We start from the raw sequence: 27,960 nt of genomic DNA, 5'->3' as shown, positions 1-27,960 counted from the left end.
AAAAAATAAAAATAAAGAATAACTAAATAAATAAATAAACAAACACTATATATATATATATATATATATATATAGTGTTTTGCCATTATTTTAATATTTTCGTAGTTTGGCCTACATATCCCATAAGTGCCTGCGATATTTCGGTCCGTCCGTAAAGAGGCTCCGGTAGAAACACAAGCGCAGTTAATAAACGTCACTCTATAGTTAGCAGTTAGCCCCTGCAGTGTTTCTATTCAGTAACTTCTGTTGTGTTTGAGTTTAAACTCCTTTATTTAGTGTCTAATTAAACTCATAAACCCTTGAAGAACATGGCTTACGCGAATTGCTCATTGAAGGTGAACAGGGAGCTGCTGGACCCCAGTTTCGAAAGTTACAGACTCTCATTAGACACTATTCCCTGTTACAGCGTGGAACTGGACGCAGGTGAGATTTAAAACAGTTTTAAAGCCTTCTCTCATACTACAGTCAGTATTCAGCATTCATCACAACAACCACCTTCTTTTATTTAATTATAAAACTCATTACGTCTTACATCTATCTATCTGTCTCTCTCTCTCTCTCTCTCTCTCTCTCTCTCTCTCTCTCTCTCTATATATATATATATATATATATATATATATATATATATGTGTGTGTGTGTGTGTGTGTATGTGTATGCTTTTATTTCTTCTTTCCTGAAGTACTTTTGGTCAGAGTTTGTACAAGAGGGTGACAGGGTCCTGGGGCCAGAATCAGGTGAATCTGTCTGGGCCGATCCCACAGAGAGTTAAAGCAGCACACACTGCTGATAGAACTGGGTCAGAACACGCAGGTTATGTGGATGGGGCTGAGTGACCATGCTACCCTCTTCACTCCTCACACAGCAGTCAGCCAGTGACACTGTTGCCATCCTTTTTCTGATAACTTTTGGTCCGTTCACTGCACACGACCTGCTGTTTCTGAGACTCTCTGATCAAAACATGACCATTACAATGTGGTCTCAGCTCCTTACCCTCGCTTATTTCTCCTACGTCCTACATCATTTTCAAGAACTGACTCTTCTCTTGTTGCCTGATATGTCTTGTAACCAGATTTATCAGTGTGATTTATTTCAGCACTCAGTGTTTTTAGACTTGTGGCATTTTATGTGTAGTCAAATTAATGTGATGGTGTATCATCACGATCCAATGAAGAACATGCCTCTCCAAACATAGTAACTTTTCAGGAGAAGGAAAAAAAACATATTTCAATGAAGGTTGACATTTTTATGGACGTCAATGTAAGTAGATTTTATTCTTTTATTCTATTGGTCCCTTCATCATGATTTTTTTTTGTACAAAGTGAAGAACACTTACTGTCTTCAAATGATGATGTAAACTTAAGAAATGACAAAAATGGAGATGTATGTTTTTTATCATTACTTTTGCTGTATTCTTAACCTGCTTCACATGTTTTTAACTCTCTCTCTTTTAGCGGTTGCGGAGGTGAAGCTGAAAGACAGTCAGTACACTCTGGACCATATGAAGGCGTTTGGGATGTACAACTACCTCCACATTGATCCTTGGTACGAGGAGAGTGTTTACTTCATTGACTGCAAGGGAAGGGTCCTCAATCAGACCGTCACTTTGGTAAGTCTTTAAAGTTTATTACTCAATAAGCTGCTGTCATTCGAGGACCCTTTTTTAAAATTATTTAAAGTGAACAGTTAAATAAGCTTTGGGGGTAGTTATTAGTCCTGTGTTTCTCTGGGGGTGTGACGCAGGACAAATGCATGAGACACATGACACATTTCACTTATAATTCCACTATAAATAAAGATGATTTGTCACATTTGTATTGTGCCTAATTAGAAGTTGCAATTTTGTATGAACAAAAAATGCAGTGCAGTTTGGAAACCAGAAGTGTGTGTGTGTGTCTGTCGCATAGGGGGCTCAAAAATATTCTCATCTACGAAAGGGGAACATTGCAGAAACCGTTTGTGAACCACTGCATTAATGGAAGAGTGTTTTACTCTGTGAATGAAGCTTGATTATTATTATTATGATTTTTTGTCAATTAATATATGTTCCCTGATCTTCCCCACGATGGAAGGTGAGTAAAAGGCACGTGGCTCAAGTGTCTCCTCATATTTATACACAACTGAAACACTTATCTTGTGGATTTTAACTGGAGAGCTGTAATAGCCTGAGACCAGTTCATAGGAGAATTAAATACAAATTTAAGGGTGAGTAACGCGTTTCTAGGCAGCAGTGAAGTTTTCTGAGAATTTTAAAGAAACGTCATTGTAAAAGTCCAATTCTGACAGATGCAGCTGTGCTCCTCCAGCTGCTGCTTCACACTGAACCTGGTTAAATGTAGTGTCTGACTCACAGCTTCCTAGAGTTTAAATCCTTAGTTTAAAGTGAGGTGGAAAGTGTGATTCAGCTTCCACTCGTTCATTTTTCAGTCGCCGGTTCTGGCCGAGACCCCACTGCGGTTCTTTAGTGGTCTGTGTTTCCAGCGGAGTTTTCAGCTAAAGAACCAGTTTAATATGTACTTTTCCCAGAGGAAAGTGAATAGAGTGAATCTTTAATGTCCACAAACAACAGGAAGTGTACATCCTCTCTCTCCTTGTGTTACATTTAAATAGACTTTATTTACACGTTCTGCTTGTTGCATTTGTCCAGGTTGTGTGTTAAACTCTTTTCACCACTAGAGAGAGTACAAGCTCCTTATTTTTGTCTGTGTGATGATTGTAATATAGATTCCAGGATTGTAGTTGAGCACTGGATTATACTGTAGAACACTTTACTGAGGATCCCTGAAATCATGGAATAGTTGATCACACAGATCATGGAGATAGAGCACTGAGTTGTAGATGATCACTGAGTTTAACTGTTTATAGGTGAACTCTGGGAGTATATCAAAATCACAAGGTTTTGTCAGCATTAGACACTTTTATTTTTATTTGAGCAATATATGATTTCAAATGTGTACCGTCACATTTCAATACGGCCAAAATATTATAGACGCTTTTTTATGTGGAATGTAACAATTAAAATGGAAAATAAGGACTGGAAACAGGAGTCTTTAGTATCCACCGTGACAATATTTACGAGCAGTTTCCTACCTTTTCATTGTGTTTTTTTTTCTTCAGATTAATAATTCAGGAGCTGTTCGTCTAAACTTGACATTTCTCTGGAATGGGAGTCAGACAGCGCTGAGGCTCTGAGCCTCTGCAGCGCCGCATTGTGATGTGACCCAAGGCTGTTCTGAGGGTGTAATGATGGCTGTGATTATGTCTTAATTATCTCTGGGTGAACGGCTGAAATTGAGCCGGTCTCTCTCTCTCTCTCTCTCTCTCTCTCTCTCTCTCTCACACACACACACACACGCACACACAGAGCGAGAGAGAGGAGCAGAAAGTTGGAGAGTGAGAGGGAGGTAGAAGCTCGGTGGTGACTCCAGTGACACTTAAATCTCTGCTTTGATCAGCGTGGTTTTAACCCTTCTCATTCACGCTGGGCTGTTTAATTACAGAACTGTGGAGTGGACTTCACATTGTCTGATGTTTTGATTGAAATCTCTCTTGATATTGATGCATAAACATATAGAGTACGGGGGTTGGGTGTTGCTGCTTCATTCCCCTCAGCCGGCAGAAATAAATGGGAGAAAGTGGTGAAATAATAGCACTGTGTCCTCCCTCAACATCCACGGCTGAGGTGGCCTTGAGCAGGGCACCTAACCCCCAACTGCTTCCTGGGTGCTGAGGATAGCTGCCCGTCACTGTGTGTGTATGTGCTCAGAACTGTGTGTGTGGTTTGTGTGTTGAATAAAATAATAGAGTTTAAGTGCAGAGGCACATTTTAATAGATTTTTCTCTGTTTTTCTCAGGACACGGCTCTGGGGAAGCCGAGGGAGATGTTCCGGATTACTCTGGACCCGAGCTCATGTGCAGGCGAACGAGTGTGTCCCTCTCTCAGTCTGACCTCTGCCTCTGGGGCGGCGCTGTCGGACGGAGCCGGAAGACTGATCCTCCTTCGCACCAGCAAGAGAGGAGAGAGCTCTCACCTTAAATGGGAGGTATGAGAAGTATCAGAGGAGTGTGGTGTGTTCTCCCTGTGTCTGCATGGGTTTCCTCCGGGTGACTGTCTGTGAGGAGTGTGGTGTGTGTGAGTGAATGTGTGAGTGTGTCTCACACTGTGATGAACTGGCGCCCCCTCCAGGGTGTGTTCCCACCTTGCATCCAGTGATTCCGGGTAGGCTCCAGACCCACCGTGACCCTGAACTGGATAAGGGTTACAGACAATGAATGAATGAATGAATGTTCACTTTGCTTGGCCACTTTCCCTTAGGACTCCTAGCCACCACTTATGGGCCGTTCCATTTCTGTGTGAACTGAAGTGTTTTAAAGAAGCCCTAGGAGCAGCGAGGGAATGGGTTAAGCAGAACCTGCCCAGAATGCTTTGCAAACATAGCAATGGTAAAAACAGTGTTGGACAAAGTGTGAGATAAAATGAAACAAAGTATTAGATTATTAAAAATGTCATAAAACATGTAACACATTATTATAAAATATATTTTATACTATGTTTAGGTTATAAATGTTGAAAAAATAATCTTGGTGTTTATCTCTTGTGAACACACTTTGTAATCTTCACCCTTTTATGTATATGACTGCATCCATATTAAAGGAAAAACCCTCTCCACATTGCCCTCTTCCTCCCTTTTGCACTGTGAGTGGACACTTGTGACGTAGGTGCTATGCACTCCTGAGTGGTCAGTGGAAGTGAAAGTCTGAATTGGAAATGCTGCCCTGGTTTAATGCCCTGATTGTGATGCTCTGTGTCTGATGTGTTCAAACAGCCAGTGTTCAGTGAGTCTTTGGGGGAACCCTTCACCATCCTCCACAGCGTATCTCACGTCCAGTCTGGGGTCCACATCGTCGAGGTCCTGCTGCTGCGCGTACAGAAAGACCCCAGCGACACCATGGGCAGTGGCTTTTACACATCGCTAGAGTGGGTTACTGTGGACAACTCTTCCGGTGAGTCCTGTGGACTGTGTGTTTGCATCATACATTTATTCCCAGCTAAAGTACATTTTTAACATTCGAAAGCAGATTTATATTTAAAGTCAAATACATCATTCAGATGCATCAAAAATACATCTTATTCTAACTGCAGGTTCCAACAGTTATATTCTGGTACCCAAGTATCTTTGTAGAATCGTCCATTCTACCTCAAATGGTGCAATAATAACATTGCGGCGCTTAAAGTTTTAAATGCAGCTGTGCGTTCCACATTAAATGGTGTAGCACTTCGAATCTTGTGCTTAAGCGTCTTAGTGGAATTGTTTTTTTTCTTTTTTTCTTTAAAATGGTGTTGCAGTTACATTCTGGTACCTTACCTTCTTACCAGAAATGTCTGTGTCTGTCTGAGAGAATGTAACTGCACCATTTAAGGTGGAATGTATAATTGAAATTAAAGGGGGCATGTTGTAACTCCTGATTTTTCCTTAAACATTCCTATGTAATGCCTCATCATAAGAAAATAGAGGAAAAAAGACATTTGGTTTCTCTCTTGCTGTTCATTGAGGAGTATTATTTTAGGCAGACATTTAGATGCCTACCTACTACTCAGACACTGCTTATAAAATGTAATATTCACTAAATCTTTTAAAGTTGTAATATCATTTTTATTGCTTTGTATCTTTTGGCTTGTGGTGTGAGGTTCTAGGCATTGATTCTGTCTACACTTTATTGTGTTCAGGTGAGGAGAAGAAGTATGGAGTGAGGAAGAGGAGGGTGATGAAGGGGAAGTCAGTTCCTCACTACGCTGCCCTGGAGCCTCAGGGGAAAGGGCTCATGGTAGCTTCAGAAAGACCCTTCAGTTTTAAGGAAGTGGATGGAGTTCCTCTGGAGGAAACAGCTGCTGAAGACATGGAGGTGGAGAACTCGGGTGAGTCAGAATAATACCTGTGTGAAATGAGTGGCACAGTGGATAAACACATCTATGTAGTGTCAGAAACCTAGCCTTAAAGTGGACATGTTATGAAAAAAACCCTTGTCACCAACCCACACACTGAAACAAGAGAAATAAGAGCACTGAGTTAAAACGGAGAAGAAAGAGAACTTAGCGAAAACGGCTAAAAACCAGAGCTTCTGCTCCTCGCTCCTCACTGCTGTGCGCTCGGGGGCGGGGTGAACAGTGTGGAGTTTTGACAAAAGCAGGTGGGTTATAGTCAGGATTTCTGTTATGATGCTCAAACCTATTGCCCCCATTCTGCAAGATGTTTTCTGGGTCTCTGCGTGAGTGTGGTGCCTTTAAAGTAAGGAATAAATATTAATTTAATCATATCCTTATGTCAGAGTGGGCTGGTGCCACCTCATACATATATCACAATGAAACCTCATCAGATGCAGATGCCAGCATGGATTTTTTTCTTAAAAGAATGAATCAGAAAAATGATAGGTTGTGGTTATATTTTTAACTCGTTCTTTCAACACTTTCCTTTAATTTTCAGTGATAAAATTCATTAGGTTACTGAAGTTGATTTGTTTTTTGATTTCCAGAGAGGGCTAAGAAAGCCTGAGGACAATATTTGACACATTAGACTCACAAGTGAATATGTAAAAAAAATAATAATAATATAACAACAACCCACTGCTTTATTTATTTCACCGTTTCTACATAATATTATAAATTTGTAGAAAACCAAACCACCTCAGCATCTAACATTGCTCTAAATTAATAGTGCAGTTTCTGCAGTGCTGAGCCTGGAGCAGCAACGGCAATCTCAGCTCAGTGGAACATCACAGTGATTCTGAAGCTGTAATTTTAAGGTACAAATACTACCTAGTGTGGCTTTAAATGGCTTTATGTTGCTGAGCTTCACAACGTGGTATGGGTTCTGTCAGATGGCCTTTAGCGGAACGTTTGGCGGAGGAACATTAAATGTGAATTACGTTTAAACAAATCTGTGACTGAAAAGGGGACTGACATTTTTCTTGTTTTATAAGAAAAGGGATGAACCTGGTTGTCAATGTGGAGCTCGAACTGCCGTAGTTTCACACGTTGTACTTTAGTTGGTCTCCATAGAAACTACAGCAAAAACCATACAGACAGGCCACTTCAAAATGGGAGGGGGGGGTGAAGGATAAGTGTGTGTGTGTGTGTGTGAGTGAGATTTTGTTTGTGTGTGAGAGAGAGTGTGTGAGAGGGAGTATGAGAGCAAGTGTGTGTGTGGATGACAGCGAGCGTGTGAGTGAGCGTGTGAGTGAGCGTGTGAATGAGCGAGTGTGTGAGAGCGCGCGTGTTTGTGTGCAAGCGAGCATGTGATTGTGAGCAAGCGTGTGTGTGTGAGAGCGTGTGTGAGAGCGAGCGGGTGTGTGTGTGTGAGAGCGAGCGGGTGAGTGTGTGTAAGAGCAAGTGTATGAGAGATCAAGCATGTGTGGGTGTGAGGGAGAGTGTGTGTGAGTGTGAGAGCGAGCATGTGTGTGAGGGAGCGTGTGAGAGATAACTTTGTTTAACCTTTACTTGGCCAGGGGCTTCCAACCAGCCATAACACTAAAATGATCTCGTTCTATCTGTACTCATTCTCTCTCAGCTCCACTGACCACACAGAAGCACTTTGTAGTTCTACAGTTACAGACTGTAGTCCATGTGTTGTTCTGCATACTTAATTATTCCCCATTTCCCCGTTCTTCAGCGCTCAGAACCCCCACAGAGCAGGTGTGATCTGGATGGTCGATCATTGTTGTGACGCTCCTACCTCGTTGGTCTTTGTACCACAGCAGTCCATGTTCAGGACAATTCTAATTATAATTCTTACCCACATGGTAATCTCTTGGCTAATGGAAGATAATTGGCAGCTAGTGTTGTTCTCCAAGCGTGAGGAGCCCAGTTTAGAAGCAGGTTTAAAAGATGCTAAGTGCAATATAAAGTACTTTGAACCTGACCCAGATCTGCCTTTTTGAAGCAAGTACAGGACACCGGAAAAAGAGATGTATCTTGAAGCTGTGGGTATAAAAATGTTTCACACTAAATTGGCAGGTGTTATTCCACCCATCTTCTTTAAATAGAGGTCCTTTTTCGCTGTGGTAGACCTACCTTTAGTGCTTGCCTTAATAGCCACCTCCCACGACCAGTAACATTGGGTGAAAGCCCTGTTTTCTCTGGACCATGTAAGGTTTTTTTTTTCGTCTTTTCTTTGACGCACAGGAGCTAATGGATCATTTGGTTTATTTCGGTCCGTTTCCTTGTGCGGAGTGAAGCTGTGTGGGGCCTAGTGAAAAGGTTTGAGGGAGGCATTAGTGGGCAGCACCAATCACAAAAGACAGCTAATTCTGACACACACACTTTAACACCAGCTAAAGGCGAGAGAGAGAGAGAGAGAGAGAGAGAGAGAACAGACAGAACAGACAGATTTGGAGGTAACCTCGCAGTGCCACCTGCTGGTGATGCATTCTTTGTCCCCATCAAAACTGGAAAGGCGAGGGTGCCAGTTCCCTGGGGAGCACCAAGGTTCCAAGAGTTAGGAACGGAACCGGTTCAAGTTCTTTTGGTGGAAAAGGGCTATGAGTGAATTACAAGCCAGTCTTATCAGGTGCTATGCTTCTGATATCTTTTTTACCTCTGGATGATGACTGAGAGCCAACCACCTGGGGACGCTGTGGACATGGACACACATCAGGGCAAAACCTCATATCTCCAGATCAGTATCTTGACAGGACAAGTTTAAACAAGTGAATGAACCGGTTTTTGTTTTTAAAAGATGGTGCTGTAAAAGGCAGCTGGTGTTTTCGAATGATGCCAAAAAACGAAAAACTAAAACGGAGGTGCAAGGATTTGTTCCAGCCGAACTAATGCATACTCATACTGTATCACAGGTGTTACATCACCCTTTCTCCTCCTCATTATCTCCTTCAATCCGAGACTGAGGTCAGACCTGGTTTGAGTGGATCAGCAACAAAAGAGAGTAATGAAGTGGCGGATATTTCTGTGGGTCACATTAGCCGCGCACATCGGAGTGTTCTGTATGGGAAAATTGGTCCAATTTCAGTAATAAGGTTTTGCCAGAAATTACGAAGCTGTAGGTGTGTGTGTGTGTGTGTGTGAATCAGCTCTCAGTGGAGAGTCTGTTCCTCTCCCTCTCTTTCCTTGCTCTGTACTGTTGTAATAGTCCCTTGTTAAAAGAACACCCCCGGCTCCACTGAAGCTACACACTGAACTGAAGCCCAGATCCAGAATTAATGCCAAAGTTGCAAAGAAAACTCAGCCCTACATCCGGTCTTGTTCATGAATTTTTATAATGATCAGTCTTCAGGGTATGCACTGCTCTGCTGATCTAACATTTCTTCAAAAAAAAAAAAAAAATTAAATCGCTTACAGTAGGTGACAGGGGTGGGCGATACGACCCTAACATTATATCACGATATTTCAGGGTGTTTTGGTGATAACGATATTAGTGGTGATGTATAACAAAGCACTGAAAAATACTTTTATTAATTTCAAGAACATGCTATTTCAACAAAATAAATATTATAATAGTATAATTATGTAAATTTTATATATATTAATAGTATTAAGGGCGGCATGGTGGCGCAGTAGGTAGTGTCGCAGTCACACAGCTCCAGGGGCCTGGAGGTTTTGGGTTCAATTCCCACTCCAGGTGACTGTCTGTGAGGAGTTGGTGTGTTCTCCCTGTGTCTGCGTGGGTTTCCTCCGGGTGCTCCGGTTTCCTTTCACAGTCCAAAAACATACGTTGGTAGGTGGATTGGCGACTCAAAAGTGTCCGTAGGTGTGAGTGTGTGAGTGAATGTGTGTGTGTGTCTGTGTTGCCCTGTGAAGGACTGGCGCCCCCTCCAGGGTGTATTCCTGCCTTGCGCCCAGTGATTCCAGGTAGGCTCTGGACCCACCGTGACCCTGAATTGGATAAGGGTTACAGATAATAATAGTATTAAATGATTTTACTTTTTACTTTTTAAATTTTAATACAAATGTAACAGTATCAAAAATTCAGAAGTGACCAAAAAAAATCAGTAAGTGTTTGTTTATTTTGTCTACCACACAAACAAATCCAGACAATTTTGTGTGTGCATATAAACAGCAAACGTAAACAATTATACAAAAAGCAACCTTAAAGCTTCACAGTAAATAACAAAACAAATACAGAATAGTTGCTGTGCATCGTTACGTAAACAAGTCAGACCGTCTCGATTATCATGATATTGATTTTTTTTTATCGTTGTAAAAATATAACGATATTATCTCGAACAATATGATACTGCACAGCCCTAGTAGGTGAACGAATAAGTGAATGATATTACAGTAGCACGGCTCCTGATAGAGTTTATCACCCTGCTTGTTGTCTGTCTTGTTTCAGATCCCATCTACTTCTGGCAGCAGACAGAGGAGGATTTGACGGTGTGTGTGCGTTTACCCGAAGGAACCAGTAAAGACGACATCTGCTTTAATCTGTCAGCGGATGGTATGAGTGTCGGAGTGAGAGGATACGCTCCTCTGCTGCAGGGTCAGCTCTTCGCCCCGGTTGACCCCCAGGCCAGCGTCTGGACCATTACAGACAACAAGAGGTGGGAGACACTCTTTAGAGACGTTTATCTTCATCTGTCCACTCCTGTCAGCGCTGACCTTGACTGTCATATACAGCACTGTGCAAACCTTTAAGGGACCGGAGATTTATAAAGCTATTTATCTGATCAGTAAGAGATTACATGCTCAAGAAATCTAAAAAAAACCACACTTAATATTAGAATAAACCCAATCCCATTATTCCAGTGTGATAGTGTGGTTTGAATGCATGGAGAGACTCAGTGGCGTTAGTGTTAGTGCTAGAAATCACATTTACTTAGGTTTTGCTGGGAATTATGTACCAATCATAAAGCACACAAGGAAATTTGATGTTGATATAGCAACCAAGATTATTATTTATGCCGTGTAATGTCCCCAATGGGGGCGACACAGTGGAGCAGCAAGTAGTGTCTTTGTCACAGCTCCAGGGTCCTGGAGGTTGTGCGTTCGAGTCGCGACTGTCTGTGAGGAGTGTGGCGTGTTCTCTCTGCGTCGGTGTGGGTTTCCTTCTGGTGACTGTCTGTAAGGAGTGTGGTGTGTTCTCCCTGTGTCTGCGTGGGTTTCCTCCGGGTGACTGTCTGTGAGGAGTGTGGTGTGTTCTCCCTGTGTCGGTGTGGGTTTCCTCCGGGTGACTGTCTGTGAGGAGTGTGGTGTGTTCTCCCTGTGTCTGCGTGGGTTTCCTCCGGGTGACTGTCTGTGAGGAGTGTGGTGTGTTCTCCCTGTGTCTGGGTGGGTTTCCTCCGGGTGACTGTCTGTGAGGAGTGTGGTGTGTTCTCCCTGTGTCTGGGTGGGTTTCCTCCGGATGACTGTCTGTGAGGAGTGTGGTGTGTTCTCCCTGTGTCTGTGTGGGTTTCCTCCGGGTGACTGTCTGTGAGGAGTGTGGTGTGTTCTCCCTGTGTCTGCGTGGGTTTCCTCCGGGTGACTGTCTGTGAGGAGTGTGGTGTGTTCTCCCTGTGTCTGGGTGGGTTTCCTCCGGGTGACTGTCCGTGAGGAATGTGGTGTGTTCTCCCTGTGTCTGGGTGGGTTTCCTCCGGGTGACTGTCTGTGAGGAGTGTGGTGTGTTCTCCCTGTGTCTGGGTGGGTTTCCTCCGGATGACTGTCTGTGAGGAGTGTGGTGTGTTCTCCCTGTGTCTGTGTGGGTTTCCTCCGGGTGACTGTCTGTGAGGAGTGTGGTGTGTTCTCCCTGTGTCTGTGTGGGTTTCCTCCGGGCGCTCAGGTTTCCTCCCACACTCTCCAAAAACACACGTTGGTAGGTGGATTGGAGACTCAAAAGTGTCCGTAGGTGTGTGTGTGAGTGAATGTGTGACTCTGTGTCGCCTTATGAAGGACTGGTGCCCCCTCCAGGGTGTGTTTCTGCCTTGCGCTTCCCTTTTTGCCAAGTCTCCATCCAACTGTTAGATCATGTCTGAAAGAACAACAGAAATGTCACAAATAAGTATTTAATAGAAGTGTGTTTATGAATGTCCAGACGTTTGTTCTGTTAAAGCATTTCTGAAAACAAATGAGCACATTTATAGAGACCATTTCCATAGTGACCATAGTGCTTGTAATATCTGTACTGTACACTGCAAAATGTGTGTGTCCAGTCTGGAGGTGACACTGCAGAAGCGCAGTGAGGGTCCACAGTGGTCCGAGCTGGTTCTGGGCGACAGGAGAGGGGAGTACATATTCAGTGAAGAACAGACCTCACAGCTCCACCAGAGACTCGCTCACCTCACCGCTGAGCAACTGGTGAGTGTCTCTCTCCTGTGAACTATAACAAATTGTTCTAAATCTGTACCTCACTGACCTTACTATTGGTTTTATGACTGAATGCCATCAGATCCTCACAGCTGTGATTTAAATTAAATGCAGCAGAACAGACACAATAAGCAGGGAGAGTAAAAAGGGAGAAAAGAAGAATGAAGAAGAAAGAGAACCGAGCAAAAACGGCTAAAAACTTTTGCTCCTCGCTCCTCACTGCTGTGCGCTCGGGGTCGGGGCGAACAGCGAGTGGCTCATTATCATTTAAAAGAACAGGTGCTGAAAGAAGCTGTTTAGACAGGGGGAGAACACTGCTGTGGGGCTTTGAGCAGATGTTTCATAAAGACCCAGAACTGTGTTTCCCTTGTGGAGAAGAGAGAGAACATGCTGCTTTTCTGTAGAGAAAATATTTTCTTGTTTGCTCTACAGAGTCTCTGTATGTATCTAGTTTGTTCAGTGTGATACAGTCACACATCCCTCATTGCATGGGAGACATACAAAAGTGAAAATAAAGTGTTTCTAATCTGGTTTCTCTGTTGTTCTTTTTGTTTAACTGCTGTTCCCTCTTATTCAGAACGCAAACCCAGACAAAGACAAACCTCCATGTAACGCTCAGGAGCTGGAGGAGTGTGACGGCTTTCCAGAGGACAGCTCGACGTTAATGCGGTTTGATGGCACCACCCTGAAGCCCACCCATGTGGTAAGACCTTCACACACTCCCTCGCACGCACTGTGGTCAGGACACTGGACAATGCTCGGCCCTCAGAGGCTCTTAAAATAAACCCAAATAAGCTCTGGTTAAAGCTTCTGTAAGAAATCTACAGTTTAGAGATGTGTGGCGGTCATTTATGAGCTCTGAGACCAGACTTAAAGGTTCTGTCTGAGTCCCCAGCAGATATTTTTCATTCTTGTTTGCATGTTTTTTGTTTTGATGTGCTTTAAACCCTTCAGGCCTGCATTATTTAGGTTGTTCTGCCTTGGTGATGCATTGTATTTTGCCTGATTTTGACAGTGTCATACATTATTATATTCTGCTCGTGAGAAATGTCCCTTGGATTTCCATCACCATTACAAAGGTTTGTAAATCAAGGATCGCAAACTTGGCTTGTAGACACTCCTTATTATTAGTGTATTCAATCACTTCAGCGTGGACGCAGACATGTGCTTATGCACACACATGTTCTATATGAGCAGCAGGTAGTGCCTCTGTCACAGCTCCAGGGTCCTGGAGGTTGTGGGTTCGAGTCCTGCTCCGGGTGACTGTCTGTGAGGAGTGTGGTGTGTTCTCCCTGTGTCTGCGTGGGTTTCCTCCGGGTGACTGTCTGTGAGGAGTGTGGTGTGTTCTCCCTGTGTATGCGTGGGTTTCCTCTGAGTGACTGTCTGTGAGAAGTGTGGTGTGTTCTCTCTGTGTCTGCGTGGGTTTCCTCCGGGTGACTGTGTGTGAGGAGTGTGGTGTGTTCTCTCTGTGTATGCGTGGGTTTCCTCCGGGTGACTGTCTGTGAGGAGTGTGGTGTGTTCTCTCTGTGTATGCGTGGGTTTCCTCCGGGTGAGTGAATGTGTGAGTCTGTGTCACCCTGTGAAGGACTGGCGCCCCCTCCAGGGTGTGTTCCCGCCTCACACGCAGTGATTCCAACCCACTGCGATTCTGAACTGGATAAGCCCCTACAGACAATGAATGAATGAATGAATGAATGAATGAATGAATGAGTGATTGAATAATTCTTGAGCTGACTCCTCACTTGAAATCCTCTTGGCTATTTTTGCCCAATTATTTTTTCAGTAGGGACATTTCTTCTTTCTTTTCTGAAAAGCAGTGGGTCTTTTTGGTCTCAGCAGGTTCCTGTACGAACACTTAATGCAGGTTTCAGAGCCACAGGTGATATATTTACTGCGGAAGACGAGGTGGAACCTATACCTTCCTCTGATGCACTCTTCTCCATTGGCAATATCATCTGAGTTTTTGCTAAATCACTAGCATTGATGCATGAGGGAATCATGCTGACGGTTTGTTGCAGAGAGCTTGCTCCCAGATGAAGCACTTGCTCTCAGAGTTGCAGGAAAACTGTCCAAGAAGCTTTTAGCTTCAGGTTTCTCCACGTTTTCATGCCCCCAGCTGGAGCTGAAAGGTGTCCAGGAGCTCGCTAAAAGACCCTCGGCACCTCGGGTTCCCACCTGGACCATCAGACACAGGCAAAGCGGCCACGGCTCCGTAAAGAGCTTTGACATTTACAGAGGATCCTCTTGAATCACGTATAAAAGCTTCCCGCTGAGCGTTTCTGACGAGCTGAGGCTTGTTTCATTAAATTCTGATTGGATATCACTGAGCGGAATGACTCTATATGCCTTTCTTCTTAATGAGAGCCTCGTCAAGAGCTTGGTTATTATCCACAAGAGCACAATCCTGACTCATGGAGGAAAAGAAAAAGTTCCTTTAAGACCAAGTTCCCTCGCTGTTCTAAAAGCCTGTGTTTGATAATTAAGGCTGGTTAACTCTCGGGGCCTTCTCTGAGGTGTTGGAAAACAGCCTTGGAATATAATGAAGTAGGTCCAACGTTTTTTATTCACGAGATGTGTTTCAATATGAGCCGTCTCCTACTCTCCTGGCTTTGGCCGGAGGTGCCACTGCCTGGAAACATTTACCCTGTCCATGTCTCACTCTCTGAGGATCTGTGCCGTTTCTACATAATTGTACTGTGGACAGATGCTGCATTTGTGTCCTGGCCCCCTCTAGTGAAGGCAGACTATTATCTGGGGTTAATCTCAGTGGGAGATTGTGTGCGTTTCTGCAATTTTCTGAGCAATTCATCTAAAGCTAGTAGTACCTCTGAGCCCTCTAACACCCTCGTAATGTACGTTTGTATATTGTTGTCTCCAGAAATTCATGTAAAGCAACACTAAGTAAGATTTGGTATATTTGCACCAGGGCTCCCCCTACAGTTGCAGAGTGTAATGTACTTTCAAGGAAGAATGGAAAGGGTGCTTTCCTACCCTCCAACATTAGTTACATAGTACAGTTTCTGCAGTGTTGAATCCAGAGTAGCAACAATTGACTGTTGCTAATGCAGTTAGCGCTCTCCTGAATTTGGAGACGGCTCCACCTTAAGTGATCCGAAACAGCAAAAATGTGTCAATGTTACCCCCCTATGGAGCAGGAACAGACCAACATCCTCATCTCGGTTCATGTTTTTCGATCGTTGTCTAAAAACCTCCAGATGGCGTTTCTCTGCCGTGAGCAGAGAGAGAGAAAGCCTAGCGTACCGGACTGAGCCAGTTTGCATCAAGGCTTCAGTGTCTTGGTGGCCTGGGTCATCCAACAGTTGGTCAGTGTGTTACACACATGAGAAACTGCTGCCAGTCTTGAGATGCAGCCAGGCTGGAGTTTTTAGCTTCTTTAAGGTGGCACTTGAGTGCTGAAAACTCCACCAGGGTTTAAATCTGTCAGTGGCATTTTGCAGTGCTTATTTTGCCATGAATTGCGTGTTTGAGAGTGATGTTAATCTGGGCCGAAAGAGTCCTTTCAGAGCTGCCAGTCATACATCGGCTCTGTCTGTTACGAGTCCCGTCTGAATGCTGTTGGAATGAGGACTTGTCATTTGTAAATGTTATTCATGTCAGTTATGTCCCTGTTTATTGTGTCCTGCTATATAGGGCTGTAAACATAGGGTTAAACCAAAAGTAATGTATTTGCAGAGCAAAGAGCAGCTCAGATGAGTTATAAAGTGCAACTTGCATTCATTCGTTCATTCATCCACTCATTCATTCATCTTCACATACTCACCCTGTCACTCACAGTCTAATCTGTGGACAGTTTCACACACTCATCCTGTCACTCACATTTAAAACTGTGGACAGTTTCACCCACTCACCCTGTCACTCACACACTCACACCTGTGGACAGTTTCACACACTCATCCTGTTACTCACAGTCTAATCTGTGGACAGTTTCACACACTCATCCTGTCACTCACATTTAAAACTGTGGACAGTTTCACCCACTCACCCTGTCACTCACACACTCACACCTGTGGACAGTTTCACACACTCATCCTGTTACTCATGCAGTCACGCCAGTGGACAATTTCACACACTCACCCATTCACTTACACCCCCCCACCAGTCACTCTCACACTCACACCTGTGGACAGTTTCACACATTCACCCAGTCACTCACACACACACACACACACACCCCTCTGGACAGTTTCACACATTCACCCAGTCACTCACACACACACACACACACACACCCCTCTGGACAGTTTCACACACTGACCCAGTCACCACACACACACACACCCCTCTGGACAGTTTCACACACTGACCCAGTCACCACACACACACACACCCCTCTGGACAGTTTCACACACTGACCCAGTCACCACACACACACACACCCCTCTGGACAGTTTCACACACTCACCCAGTCACCACACACACACACACACACCTCTGGACAGTTTCACACACTCACCCAGTCACCACACACACACACACACACACCTCTGGACAGTTTCACACACTCACCCAGTCACCACACACACACACCTCTGGAAAGTTTCACACACTCACCCAGTCACCACACACACACACACCTCCGGACAGTTTCACACACTCACCCAGTCACCACACACACACACACCTCCGGACAGTTTCACACACTCACCCAGTCACCACACACACACACCCCTCTGGAAAGATTCACACACTCACCCAGTCACCACACACACACCCCTCTGGACAGTTTCACACACTCACCCAGTCACCACACACACACCCCTCTGGACAGTTTCACACACTGACCCAGTCACCACACACACCCCTCTGGACAGTTTCACACACTCTCCCAGTTACCACACACACACACTCACACACACACACAAACTAACTAAATGCCTGTATTAATGGTGTATCAAATGAAAGATAATTGAAACCGAACTATTCTGAGGAGGTCAGTGTTTTGATGCGTATGGATTCATATTGAATGTATTTAAAGTGTTATCTTCACTTGTGCCTACAATTATATTTAAATGCAGTATTTATTATATATTTTATTTTATTAAGTGGATTAAACGGAAAATGCATTTGTGTTTTGTTTTGACTTGAGCTCCTAAGGCATGTTTTAAGCCCCACATTTTGCCCGTATCTCCAGGTGAACCTAGGGAGCCATCAGTATCTGTTCAGTGTGGATATAAACACGGGAGAAATGCCGGTGTTCTGTCTGAGACACGATGTGGACGCGTTGCTGTGGCAGCCGAGACCCGAGCAGCTCGAGGAGAAGTGGGAACACATCGCTACCTTCAACGCTCTCGGTGACACACACACACACACTCTCTCTTTCTCTCTCCCTCTCTCATTACTACTTCTCCTGACTCCTGCTCTGTCTCCACATGTCTCGGTGGCATTAATGCAGGAGTTCAAGACCTTGTAGTAAAATAGAATAAAAAACCCAACATGGCAGTAAAACCCTGTTTTTGAGCCGCCATACGACAGTTTTACCACCAAACAGTAAAAATCAATGATTATGGAACTGATAATTAATTTTTTTTATGTTACTTTGTCTAAGATGCAAATTACACAAGAGCAGTTTGAAACGTGCACTTATTAAAAAATTGAGAGAATAATCCAAGAATTAACCAAATGGTGCTTTATAAAATGAATGGGAAAAGCACCTTATTATGGCATGAAATTATGTGACAAATTGAAACCCAAGGTGATGGAAAACTGATTTTTTTCAATCGTTTTTAATAAATGATGTTTCCAGCTGTAGGTACTTGTTTGTGTGGGTGGAATGAGAGAAACAAAGAGAGGGAAAACACACAGGAAATAGCTGTAAAACTAACTCTAAATCTCTCCAATCTTTCCTTGTTTTGATCCTGACCCTAATAACAGGAGCCTTCGACATCTGAAGTTCCTTCACATAGCTGTAGGGGATGGAAACATGACTTTGTTTTGCGTTTTTTTTCTGCTGAAATTACTTTTCTACACGTAACATTTGTGGTGTTTTTGCATGTAAACGGGGCTTAAGTTCAAACTAGGCCACATGGTGTCAGTATAACAGCTATGTAACAACATGGAGAAGTATCCCTGGGCACGCTGCTTTTTCTCTCTCGTTATTGGAGCTGTCCAGGTTTCTCCAGCAACCACAAAATCTGACTAGGGGTGCCCAAACCAAACATAGGCTTTGTTTGTAACAAAGGGAACAATGGGACATGGATATTTGTGTCCACTCACTCATGCTTCTTTCCTGTCCCCCTGTTATCTCTGGTGTCCAGGTTATGTCCAGGCTTCGAAGCGGGATAAAAAGTTTGCGACCTGCGCCCCTAACTTCTCGTACTCGTCTTTGGCTGAGTGTGTGAGGCGAGTTTTCATCTACCGCCAGCCGTCTCCTGTGGACACGCAGCTCTTCAACCGCAAGCTCGGACGCCAGGTCGGACAGGTTGCTAAGCAACAGGTCGCCAGCCTTGAGTCCACCGAGACCGTGCTGGGCTTCAGGGCCACTAACGAGAGACTGTTCGTTTTAACCTGCAGCAAGCTGTTTATTCTCAAGGTGAATAATTAAATCTCTGTTAATTGCAGCTGCCTGTTTCAGAGACTGTACTTTTCAAAGGCTGCAGACATTAAATAATGTTCTTAATGGACTAAATGTTCCTTTTCAGAATGAAATCATCTTAAATCAAGTTGACAGTGCTGAGCAGATTGTTGTAGAAATATTATAAGTTTATTCCACACATGTCTAGATGATTTATTGCATGTTTTATGTGCTTAATTCATCCATTGTCTGTAGCCTTTATCCAGTTCAGGGCAACGGTGGGTCTGGAGCCTACCCAGAATCATTGGGCACAAGGCAGGAACACACTCTGGAGGGGGCGTCAGTCCTTCACAGGGCGACACACACTCACACATCCACACCTACGGACACATTTGAGTCTCCAATCCACCTATCAACTTGTGTTTTTGGAGCATGGGAGGAAACCGGAGCACCGGAGGAAACCCTCGCAGACACAGGAAGAACACACCACACTCCTCACAGACAATCACCCAGAGGAAACCCACACAGACACAGGGAGAACACACCACACTCCTCACAGACAATCACCCAGAGGAAACCCACACAGACACAGGAAGAACACACCACACTCCTCACAGACAATCACCCGGAGGAAACCCACACAGACACAGGGAGAACACACCACATTCCTCACAGACAGTCACCCGGAGGAAACCCACGCAGACACAGGGAGAACACACCACACTCCTCACAGACAGTCATCCGGAGGAAACCCACGCAGACACAGGTAGAACACACCACACTCCTCACAGACAGTCACCCGGAGGAAACCCACGCAGACACAGGGAGAACACACCACACTCCTCACAGACAGTCACCCGGAGGAAACCCACGCAGACACAGGGAGAACACACCACACTCCTCACAGACAGTCATCCGGAGGAAACCCACGCAGACACAGGGAGAACACACCACACTCCTCACAGACAGTCATCCGGAGGAAACCCACGCAGACACAGGTAGAACACACCACACTCCTCACAGACAGTCACCCGGAGGAAACCCACGCAGACACAGGGAGAACACACCACACTCCTCACAGACAGTCACCCAGAGTGGGACTTGAACCCACAACTTCTAGGTCCCTGGAGCTGTGACAGAGACACCACCTGCTGCACAATCATACCACCCTTATATAATATTCTTACGATATAATTTTCTTGACATTTAAAAAAGATTATCCACTAAAATTATCATATTATATACATTTTAAAGTAATATTCCACATGATATAAGCACATAAAACATGCAATAAATGTCTAGAGATATTATAATAATCTTAAATTGATAAAAATGCGATTGATGAGATTTATGGACTAGATTTAAGATGATTTCACTTCATTAGACGTGCTTTTTACAGCGTATTCCACAGCGCATACGCCAGCCGTCTGCTTCTAAGGCTGTACTCAAGGATTGTGCTGGAAAAACAAGACCTTTAAAAATGTGGATGGCATTGAGCATTGTTCATTCTGCTCATGTTGTCCGGATGCTTCCTGTTTGAATGGTGTGTGATTGCTTGCAGACGTCAGAAATCGTTGTGTAACCTTTATGTTTTGTTGATTTTCTCAGTAAAGATAAGTGTAAATCCTCTACAGGGAGCAGAGTTAACTGGGGAAATCTTTCTGCAACGTTGAATGTGTTGCGTATGAAATACATGGAATAATAAATCTAAAATACAAAATATTCCATGATTTTAGAGCAGGCAATATTTTATTTATATATTTTCCCCTCAGTATTTCACAAACCCCAGCATATTATTTGTGAATTATAAGCATTAAAGTGTAAAGATTCAGACAATCCAGAGAAACGGGTGTCTGTTAAAGACAAGGCTGGAAACCAATACTGAGCACCTTTGACCTTCCATCCCTCAGACAGCACTGAAACCAACGTGCACCCAAACTGATCAGAGAAGAGGGTGTGTGCTTGTTTTCACTCAGAAAATCAACAACAATCTTATTTAACACTTGTAATGTTACCACAGGATGTCTGTAATATTTGTCTGATTTGCATCGGCTTTAAAATCTTAGTATAAAAGACTGAGATAAGAGTGGCCACTGACCACAGGGAGCAATCAAGTGTAAAACGAATCCTGTCAAACACATGTAATTGTGTCCAAACGTGTGTGTGTGTGTGTGTGTGTGTCCAGATGATCTTAAGTTTTGTCCACATTCCCATTTCTTTTTTTGCAAAACAAATAAAGCAAAATGCAAACACTTAGACATTAGACATTTAAACTTACCTAAAACTGTCAACCACAACATTAAAACCTGTGCTGAAGAACAGGTTGAAATGGAGCAAAGAAAGTATGCAGAGCAACAGATGGACTACAGTCTGTAACTCTAAAACTACAGAGTGCTCCTGTGTGGTCGGGAGCTGAGAGAATGGGCAGAGAGTGTAAAAACAAGGAGGTGTTAGTAATGTTATGACTGTTGTATAAGTCCCTGTTTAAACTTGGCTTTAGGAAGCGAGCTGTTTCTGTATCTGGATGTTGCCCAAACACACATTAAATGAGTCTAGCTGTGTTTGTGTTGGAGGAGTGTTCAGATCTCTGCGGAGTAAAACAGGCACCGGCCCAAAATCATCTGATTTACATAAAATCACCAGAGTCGACTACATTTAAAGAATGCGCTGTTTCTCCATTTGCTTGCTGTTAAAATGAGACCATTGCTGTGACCTACTCACTATAATGTGCACTATTTTGAGGTTCTGTATTGGTGTACGAAAACATAGCGGGCAATTTACAGCACACTCAAACAATCCCACAATGCACCGCAAAAAGTAATGTACAATCCATGATGGCAAATTACCCATAATCCAGTGTGTAGTTTGGTTAAAAAAAATCCACATACATAGTGTCCAAAATCGTTGACTACCCTCCTAAATTCAGTTCCCTATTATTGTGCACTATGTAGTGAGTAATATAGGGAATAGTGAATGGGGAGCCAATTCGGACACAGGGATTGTTTAAGTTTGATACGCTGAATGTCTTCTGCAAATTAGTCTAATATCCAAATACTTCTGGACACCACATCTAACATCTTTGAAATGAAGGGTATGAACTGGTAGTGTTTCCCTTCTTACAGTAAGATGTTGGAACATTGCGGTGAGGATTTGATTGAACTCTTGTTTCTTCCATGTTTTGGGACACGGATAGGCAACGTAGACGATTCTGGAGAACTACTGTTCTCACACTAAAACGTACACTCTCTCCTGTTTATGTTCATTTATGAGCTCTGCATCTTTTTAAGGTGGAATGGTGTGTTTGAGTAAGAAGCGACTGGATCTTGTTGGTGTCTGTATTACATTATATAAGTTTTTATTCACTGTTCATTCACTGCACTTTTCTTCTGTGGTTATTTCCATGCACTTAGCACTGTCCTGAATTTAGAGTCAGTTCCACCTTAAGTAGTGTAACTTTAACAGCAAAAATAATTCTTTTTTTTTTTTGTTTTACCCACTTATGGAGCAGGAATAGAGCAGCATCCACATCTCTTTTCATGCTGTTCAACCGTCAGAGTCTCTCCACTGTTCAATCGCATTCAGATGCCATTTCTCAGCTGTGGCTCTCTCACATTAGGTAAGATTTGGTATTTTTGCTCCTGGGACCCCCTATTGTGTCCTAGTGTGTGTTACATAGTGAAGATTCTGCAGTGCTGAGCCTGAAGTACTGGCAACAGAGACACTTTTCTCCTTATTACAGCTTCTTAGTGGAGCATCTCAATGATTTTGAAACTGTAGTTTTAGGGTAAAAATACCCCCTACTGTTGCTTTAAGAGTGCATGACTTCTCTGTGACTTCTGGGCGTTCTAGGTAGTGTTCTAGACATTACAATTAGGTTTCAGTCAGTTGAAAAACATGCAGATATGGTTCATCAGAGACTCTGACACAGAGTTCTCTGTTTAAATTCATGAATGTGTGATTACACGGCTCGCAGTGGCCTGGAGAAGGACTGGGGACGGCCTGGGGCCAGTCGGTATGCATAGAAAATGTGTCATTTACATATCACTGGCACTTTAATGTGCTTTTTCATTGGTGGAGCAGATGATGTTCCAGAGACCACCTACATGGCCTCGATTAACACTAGACAGATGAGGATCTGATATGGAAAGAGGTCAGAGAGGGGGTTAGTGATGTGATCAAGAACGTGGAATGCTGTTGTGTCTTTATAAAGAAGACGGATGGTGATGTGTAATTTGTCCCTGTTGCGTTAGGGCCCTTCTGGTCATCCCTTGATATCCCCTCCCCCTCACATCCTCTTGGCCACTTACACCATCTCCAAATCACTGTGAAGAAAATGGTTGATATCCCCACCCCCTCACATCCTCTTGGCCACTTACACCAAAATCACTGTGAAGAAGATGGTTGGTGTAGTGTAGGGGATAGCAACACTGACTGCAACCAGTGTTGACCATGTTACAAGGAAAGGAGTCCTTGGGCAAGACTCCTAACACTACAGTTACCCACCTCTAACAATGTCTGCCACATGCTGTAAATGTAAATGAGATGCTGGAAGTTGTTGAGGACTGTGTTTTTTTAAGGGGAAGAAAAGTCTGAACACATTCAGCACAGATGTAAACATTGTGTTCTAGCACAAAGCAATGAGGACACGAGGTGAACAGTAAGTGCCGGGGAGAGACTGAGGATGTGTGAAATGGCAGTGGGCTTCAGCAGGGGGCGCTACGCATCACTTAATTAATCCGGATTCAGCGTAACACACAGCGTGCTGCAAATTCAAGCTCTAATTTGGGAACCGTTTCCTGTGATTTGGTAATTCATGGATACAGAGGGCAGACGGTATGAGGAAGATGCCAGATTGGGGTTCAGTTCCCTGCTCTAGTAAGAAAAGAATGATTCATTAATTAAATGACATCATTGGCCAGTGTTAGAGTTCAGTTCTGGGTCCGTGGGTCTGTCGCGTGCAGGAAAATGCTGGCTAAGGTTAAGCCTAAAAATTATATTGTAGCATCTTAGAAGAAGAGACAGAGTCAGGCTGCTCAAGGGTGCTTTTTATCACACTCCAAAGGCAATAAGGGAACAATGGAACAGAGCAGAATTAATTAACAAAACACCACAGCCCAAATATGCATAGAACATGCTTCTAAACACCATAAACAACCCCAGATTAGTCTCATGGGAGACCCACCCCCCACCAAAAGTCCTGGCAGATGCCGCGGTATTTTATTGGCAGGATATTAACACACTTAAACAGATGAACACTATTAAGGATGACTACAGAAACACATGCTTAGAAAACTCTAAGAAAAAGATATGTGTGTTACATAGCCTTGATGTTTAGACGTGTATTAGACTGAAATAGATGGCTACAGCTCTCTCTCGCTCACTCTCTCTCAAGCCCCATCTGCTGCTAAAAAGTTCCAGAGCAAGCTGTGATCACCACTGAACCCTTCTTTTCTATTCCTTACATCTTAGACGTGAATATTTACTCAAGGATTTGTTCCCATTTTCCAGGAATTCATTCAAAAACTCTTATTTTAACTCAGGTTCAGCATTTAAAACACAAGGTTTTTGAGAATAGTTAATTGTATCTAATGATAGAATAAGGCTAAGACACATTGTGCAGCGACAGATGAGCTACTGTCTCTGACTTTACATCTACAAGGTGGACCAACGAGGGAGGAGTGTCTCACAGAGTGGACAGTGAGTCGACACAGGGTTTAAAAACTCCAGCAGCACTGCTGTGTCTGATCCACTCTACACCAGCACCACGTCAGTGTCACTGCAGCGCTGAGAATGATCCACCACCCTAAGCATACCTGCCTGGGGTTTTTTGGGGGTCCTGAGTGTTGAAGAACAGAGGGAGTAGTGGCAAAAAAGCTGCAGCTGGACTACAGTGTATATACCCTTTGTTTCTGAGATGTGGGAGGGGCTGTTGCTCACATTCTTCTGGCTGTGTAGATTATTAAAGCGTATTAATTTACTCTGCCATCACACTGCTCAGATATAATTAGACAGAAAGCTAGCAGTGGTCTTTTGTTGGAAGCAGGTGTATAATCACAGTAAACGTGTCGTCTCTGTCGCCTCTAACCTTCTGATGGTTATAATGTTGTGTTCCTATCATCACTGAACACGACTCCTTCATTAAGCCTCTTCACACTGAGCAGAAACTAAATGGACTGGAAAATAAGCTGTTGCTCCCCCTCAGTCTCCTCCGCTCCTCCTCCCCTTTATTCACTCATTCATCCTCTCTCTCAGTGCTCGTATATAAGCATAGTATCCATATATCAGTACTTCAGTTTTTGTGAGAGCGTCATGGTGACGCTGTGGGACCTGTGTGGGACCCTCTTCTCTGGTCACTGTCTGTGAGGACTCTGGTGGGTCCTCCCTGTGCCTGTGTGGGTGTCCTCTTGAACACACATTTTGGCAGGTGGATTGACTGTGTGAAAGTGTTCGTTTGTGTGAGGGACTGGGTGAATGTGTGAAACTGTCCATAAGAGTGTGTTTGTGTGACTGATCAAGTGACTGGGTGAATGTGTGAAGCTGTCCACAGTGTGTGAATGTATAAGTGACTGTGTGAGATTGTCTGAAGGTGAGTGTGTGTGTGTGTGTGAGAGAGAGACTGTTTGAGTGTGTGAAATTGTCCACAAGTGTGTGTGTGTGTGAGAAAAAAATGTAAACTTTCCTTTGTGTTGATGAATAAACAATGGCACGGTTTGAGTCGAGTGTGTGGTGAGTTAATTATGCAGTTAAGGCTATGCTAACTCTTGATGCATAAACTACTCTCTTATCTAGCCTCGTAGCTCAATCATGAAACTAAAGGAGAAAACCTGAGACACAGAACTTGTCTCAGCTGGTCGCCTACAGTCGGGAAAGGGAGGGAAAACTGGGTAAATTAGATTTATTTTGTGGACCATTCCTTTGCAAAACAAGCTTGATGGATGTAGCCCACCTGGGCTCGTCAGTCATAACAGCAGCTAATCACAGGTAATGAGGGAGACAGATTTCCACCTTAAGAGAATCTTGTTTGTGCCATGCTTTAGATTTAAATGCAAATGAGTATCATTTGTGTGCAATAAAACCACATGGTCAAATTTATTCTAATGAGGACTGCAGATGCATTCCCAAACACAACAGTTAATTTGCATTCAAGGAGCGGGCGAATCTTGCCAGAGTCTAGACATCAAATTTGACTCAATCTGAGCACAAACAGTATTCGTAAAGCTGCATAATCACCTCCAGTTGGCTGTGAGATCACCTGGAGTCCTGGGTTGGTTTGGGATTTCAGCTGTTTGTGGATGCACTAAACCTCCTCGATCTATCAGCTTTAAAATGAAAGTGTGTCTATTACTTTCAGCAGAATTTAATTTACAGCCCACTGTGAGCCTCCTGATTTAATCTGAGTGAAAGATTGCTCTGACAGAAGAGGGGAGGAGAGGAAGGGACAGCTCAGTAGAGAAGGGAATAAGAGTAATTTAAGAGTAAGTTTTAGGAGCAAGTAATGGACACTTTAAAGGTGGTGTCCATGATTGAAATTTAAAAAAAAAATTTTTTTCTTTATTTTAGAGCGCACTGAACACAGGTCTGATGTGTTTACAAAACCCAATTGTCAGTAAAAGGTATTCTCTCTACTCATGACAGAGAAACAACATCTGGAGGTGTTTAGACAGCTGAGAGACCTCCAAATGCTGAAAATCCTGAAAAAATTAGGATATTGCTCTATTCCTGCTCCACAGGCGGGAAGTGGAATTGACTCTAAATTCAGAAGAGCATTAACTGCATGAAAGTAAACACAGAACGAAAGTGCTACAAAACTTAACAGCTAGAGTTACACATGAGTTTCTGTGGTAATTCAAACAGTGAATAAAAGCACACTGTTCCACTTTAAAATAAGCACAGATTCTGAACGTAAACGAATGAGAAAATAGCAGTTCCCCAGAATTGACATTGCATTTAAGGCTCTATGCAAATGGTTGGGGTCAGCTACTTTAGGTTCCAGAACTAATCGTTCAACATCATCACTTCACCTCACAAAAGAGTATGTTTGTTCATCCATTCATCCATCCATCCATTCATTCATTGTCTATAAGGGCGCATACATTTCAGGGTTGCGGTGGGTCTGGGGCCTAACCCGGATTCACTGGGCGCTTCATTCACCCATTTATTCACTAATTCATTCATCTTCCGTAACTGATTCATCCTGCTCAGGGTGTGTGAAACTGTCCACAGGTGTGAGTGTGTGAGTGACTGGGTGAGTGTGTTAAACTGTCCACAGGTGTGAGTGTGTGAGTGACTGGGTGAGTGTGTTAAACTGTCCACAGGTGTGAGTGTGTGAGTGACTGGGTGAGTGTGTTAAACTGTCCACAGGTGGGAGTGTGTAGGTGACTGGGTGAGTGTGTGAAACTGTCCACAGGTGGGAGTGTGTGAAACTGTCCACAGGTGTGTGTGCGCGAGTGACTGGGTGAGTGTGTTAAACTGTCCACAGGTGTGAGTGTGTAGGTGACTGGGTGAGTGTGTGAAACTGTCCACAGGTGGGAGTGTGTAGGTGACTGGGTGAGTGTGTGTAGGTGACTGGGTGAGTGTGTGAAACTGTCCACAGGTGGGAGTGTGTAGGTGACTGGGTGAGTGTGTGAAACTGTCCACAGGTGGGAGTGTGTAGGTGACTGGGTGAGTGTGTGAAACTGTCCACAGGTGGGAGTGTGTAGGTGACTGGGTGAGTGTGTGAAACTGTCCACAGATGGGAGTGTGTAGGTGACTGGGTGAGTGTGTGAAACTGTCCACAGGTGTGAGTGTGTGAGTGACAGGGTGAGTGTGTGAAACTGTCCACAGGTGTGAGTGTGTGAGTGACTGGGTGAATGTGTGAAACTGTCCACAGGTGTGAGTGTGTGAATGACTGGGTGAGTGTGTGAAACTGCCCACAGGTGTGAGTGTGTGAGTGACTGGGTGAGTGTGTGAAACTGTCCACAGGTGTGAGTGTGTGAGTGACTGGGTGAATGTGTGAAACTGCCCACAGGTGTGGGTGTGTGAGTGACTGGGTGAATGTGTGAAACTGTCCACAGGTGTGGGTGTGTGAGTGACTGGGTGAATGTGTGAAACTGTCCACAGCTGTGAATGTGTGAGTGACTGGGTGAGTGTGTGAAACTGTCC

The 27,960-nt window shown here is 43.8% G+C and overlaps 1 protein-coding gene across 2 annotated transcripts; it reads left to right on the top strand.

Annotated features, from left to right (window-relative positions):
- The first annotated feature begins 171 nt into the window (after nucleotides 1-171).
- Nucleotides 172-22,042, top strand: nudcd1 (NudC domain containing 1). 2 transcript variants are annotated; one of them, XM_066675887.1, is made up of 10 exons: nucleotides 172-423; nucleotides 1,453-1,607; nucleotides 3,853-4,041; nucleotides 4,825-5,002; nucleotides 5,727-5,915; nucleotides 10,342-10,549; nucleotides 12,134-12,278; nucleotides 12,865-12,990; nucleotides 17,440-17,599; nucleotides 18,563-22,042. In XM_066675887.1, exons 1-10 carry the CDS (start codon nucleotides 309-311, stop codon nucleotides 18,847-18,849), a joined length of 1,752 nt encoding a protein of 583 aa, XP_066531984.1. In that variant the 5' UTR covers nucleotides 172-308; the 3' UTR covers nucleotides 18,850-22,042. The 2 variants fall into 2 exon arrangements, with proteins under 2 accessions (XP_066531984.1, XP_066531985.1); XM_066675888.1 differs by lacking the exon at nucleotides 172-423 and adding an exon at nucleotides 1,192-1,258.
- The last annotated feature ends 5,918 nt before the right edge of the window (nucleotides 22,043-27,960 follow it).

The sequence above is a fragment of the Hoplias malabaricus genome, chromosome 6 (genome assembly GCF_029633855.1).
Source record: "Hoplias malabaricus isolate fHopMal1 chromosome 6, fHopMal1.hap1, whole genome shotgun sequence".
Classification (NCBI taxonomy): Eukaryota; Metazoa; Chordata; class Actinopteri; order Characiformes; family Erythrinidae; genus Hoplias; species Hoplias malabaricus.
This window is presented reverse-complemented; position numbering and strand designations above follow the sequence as displayed.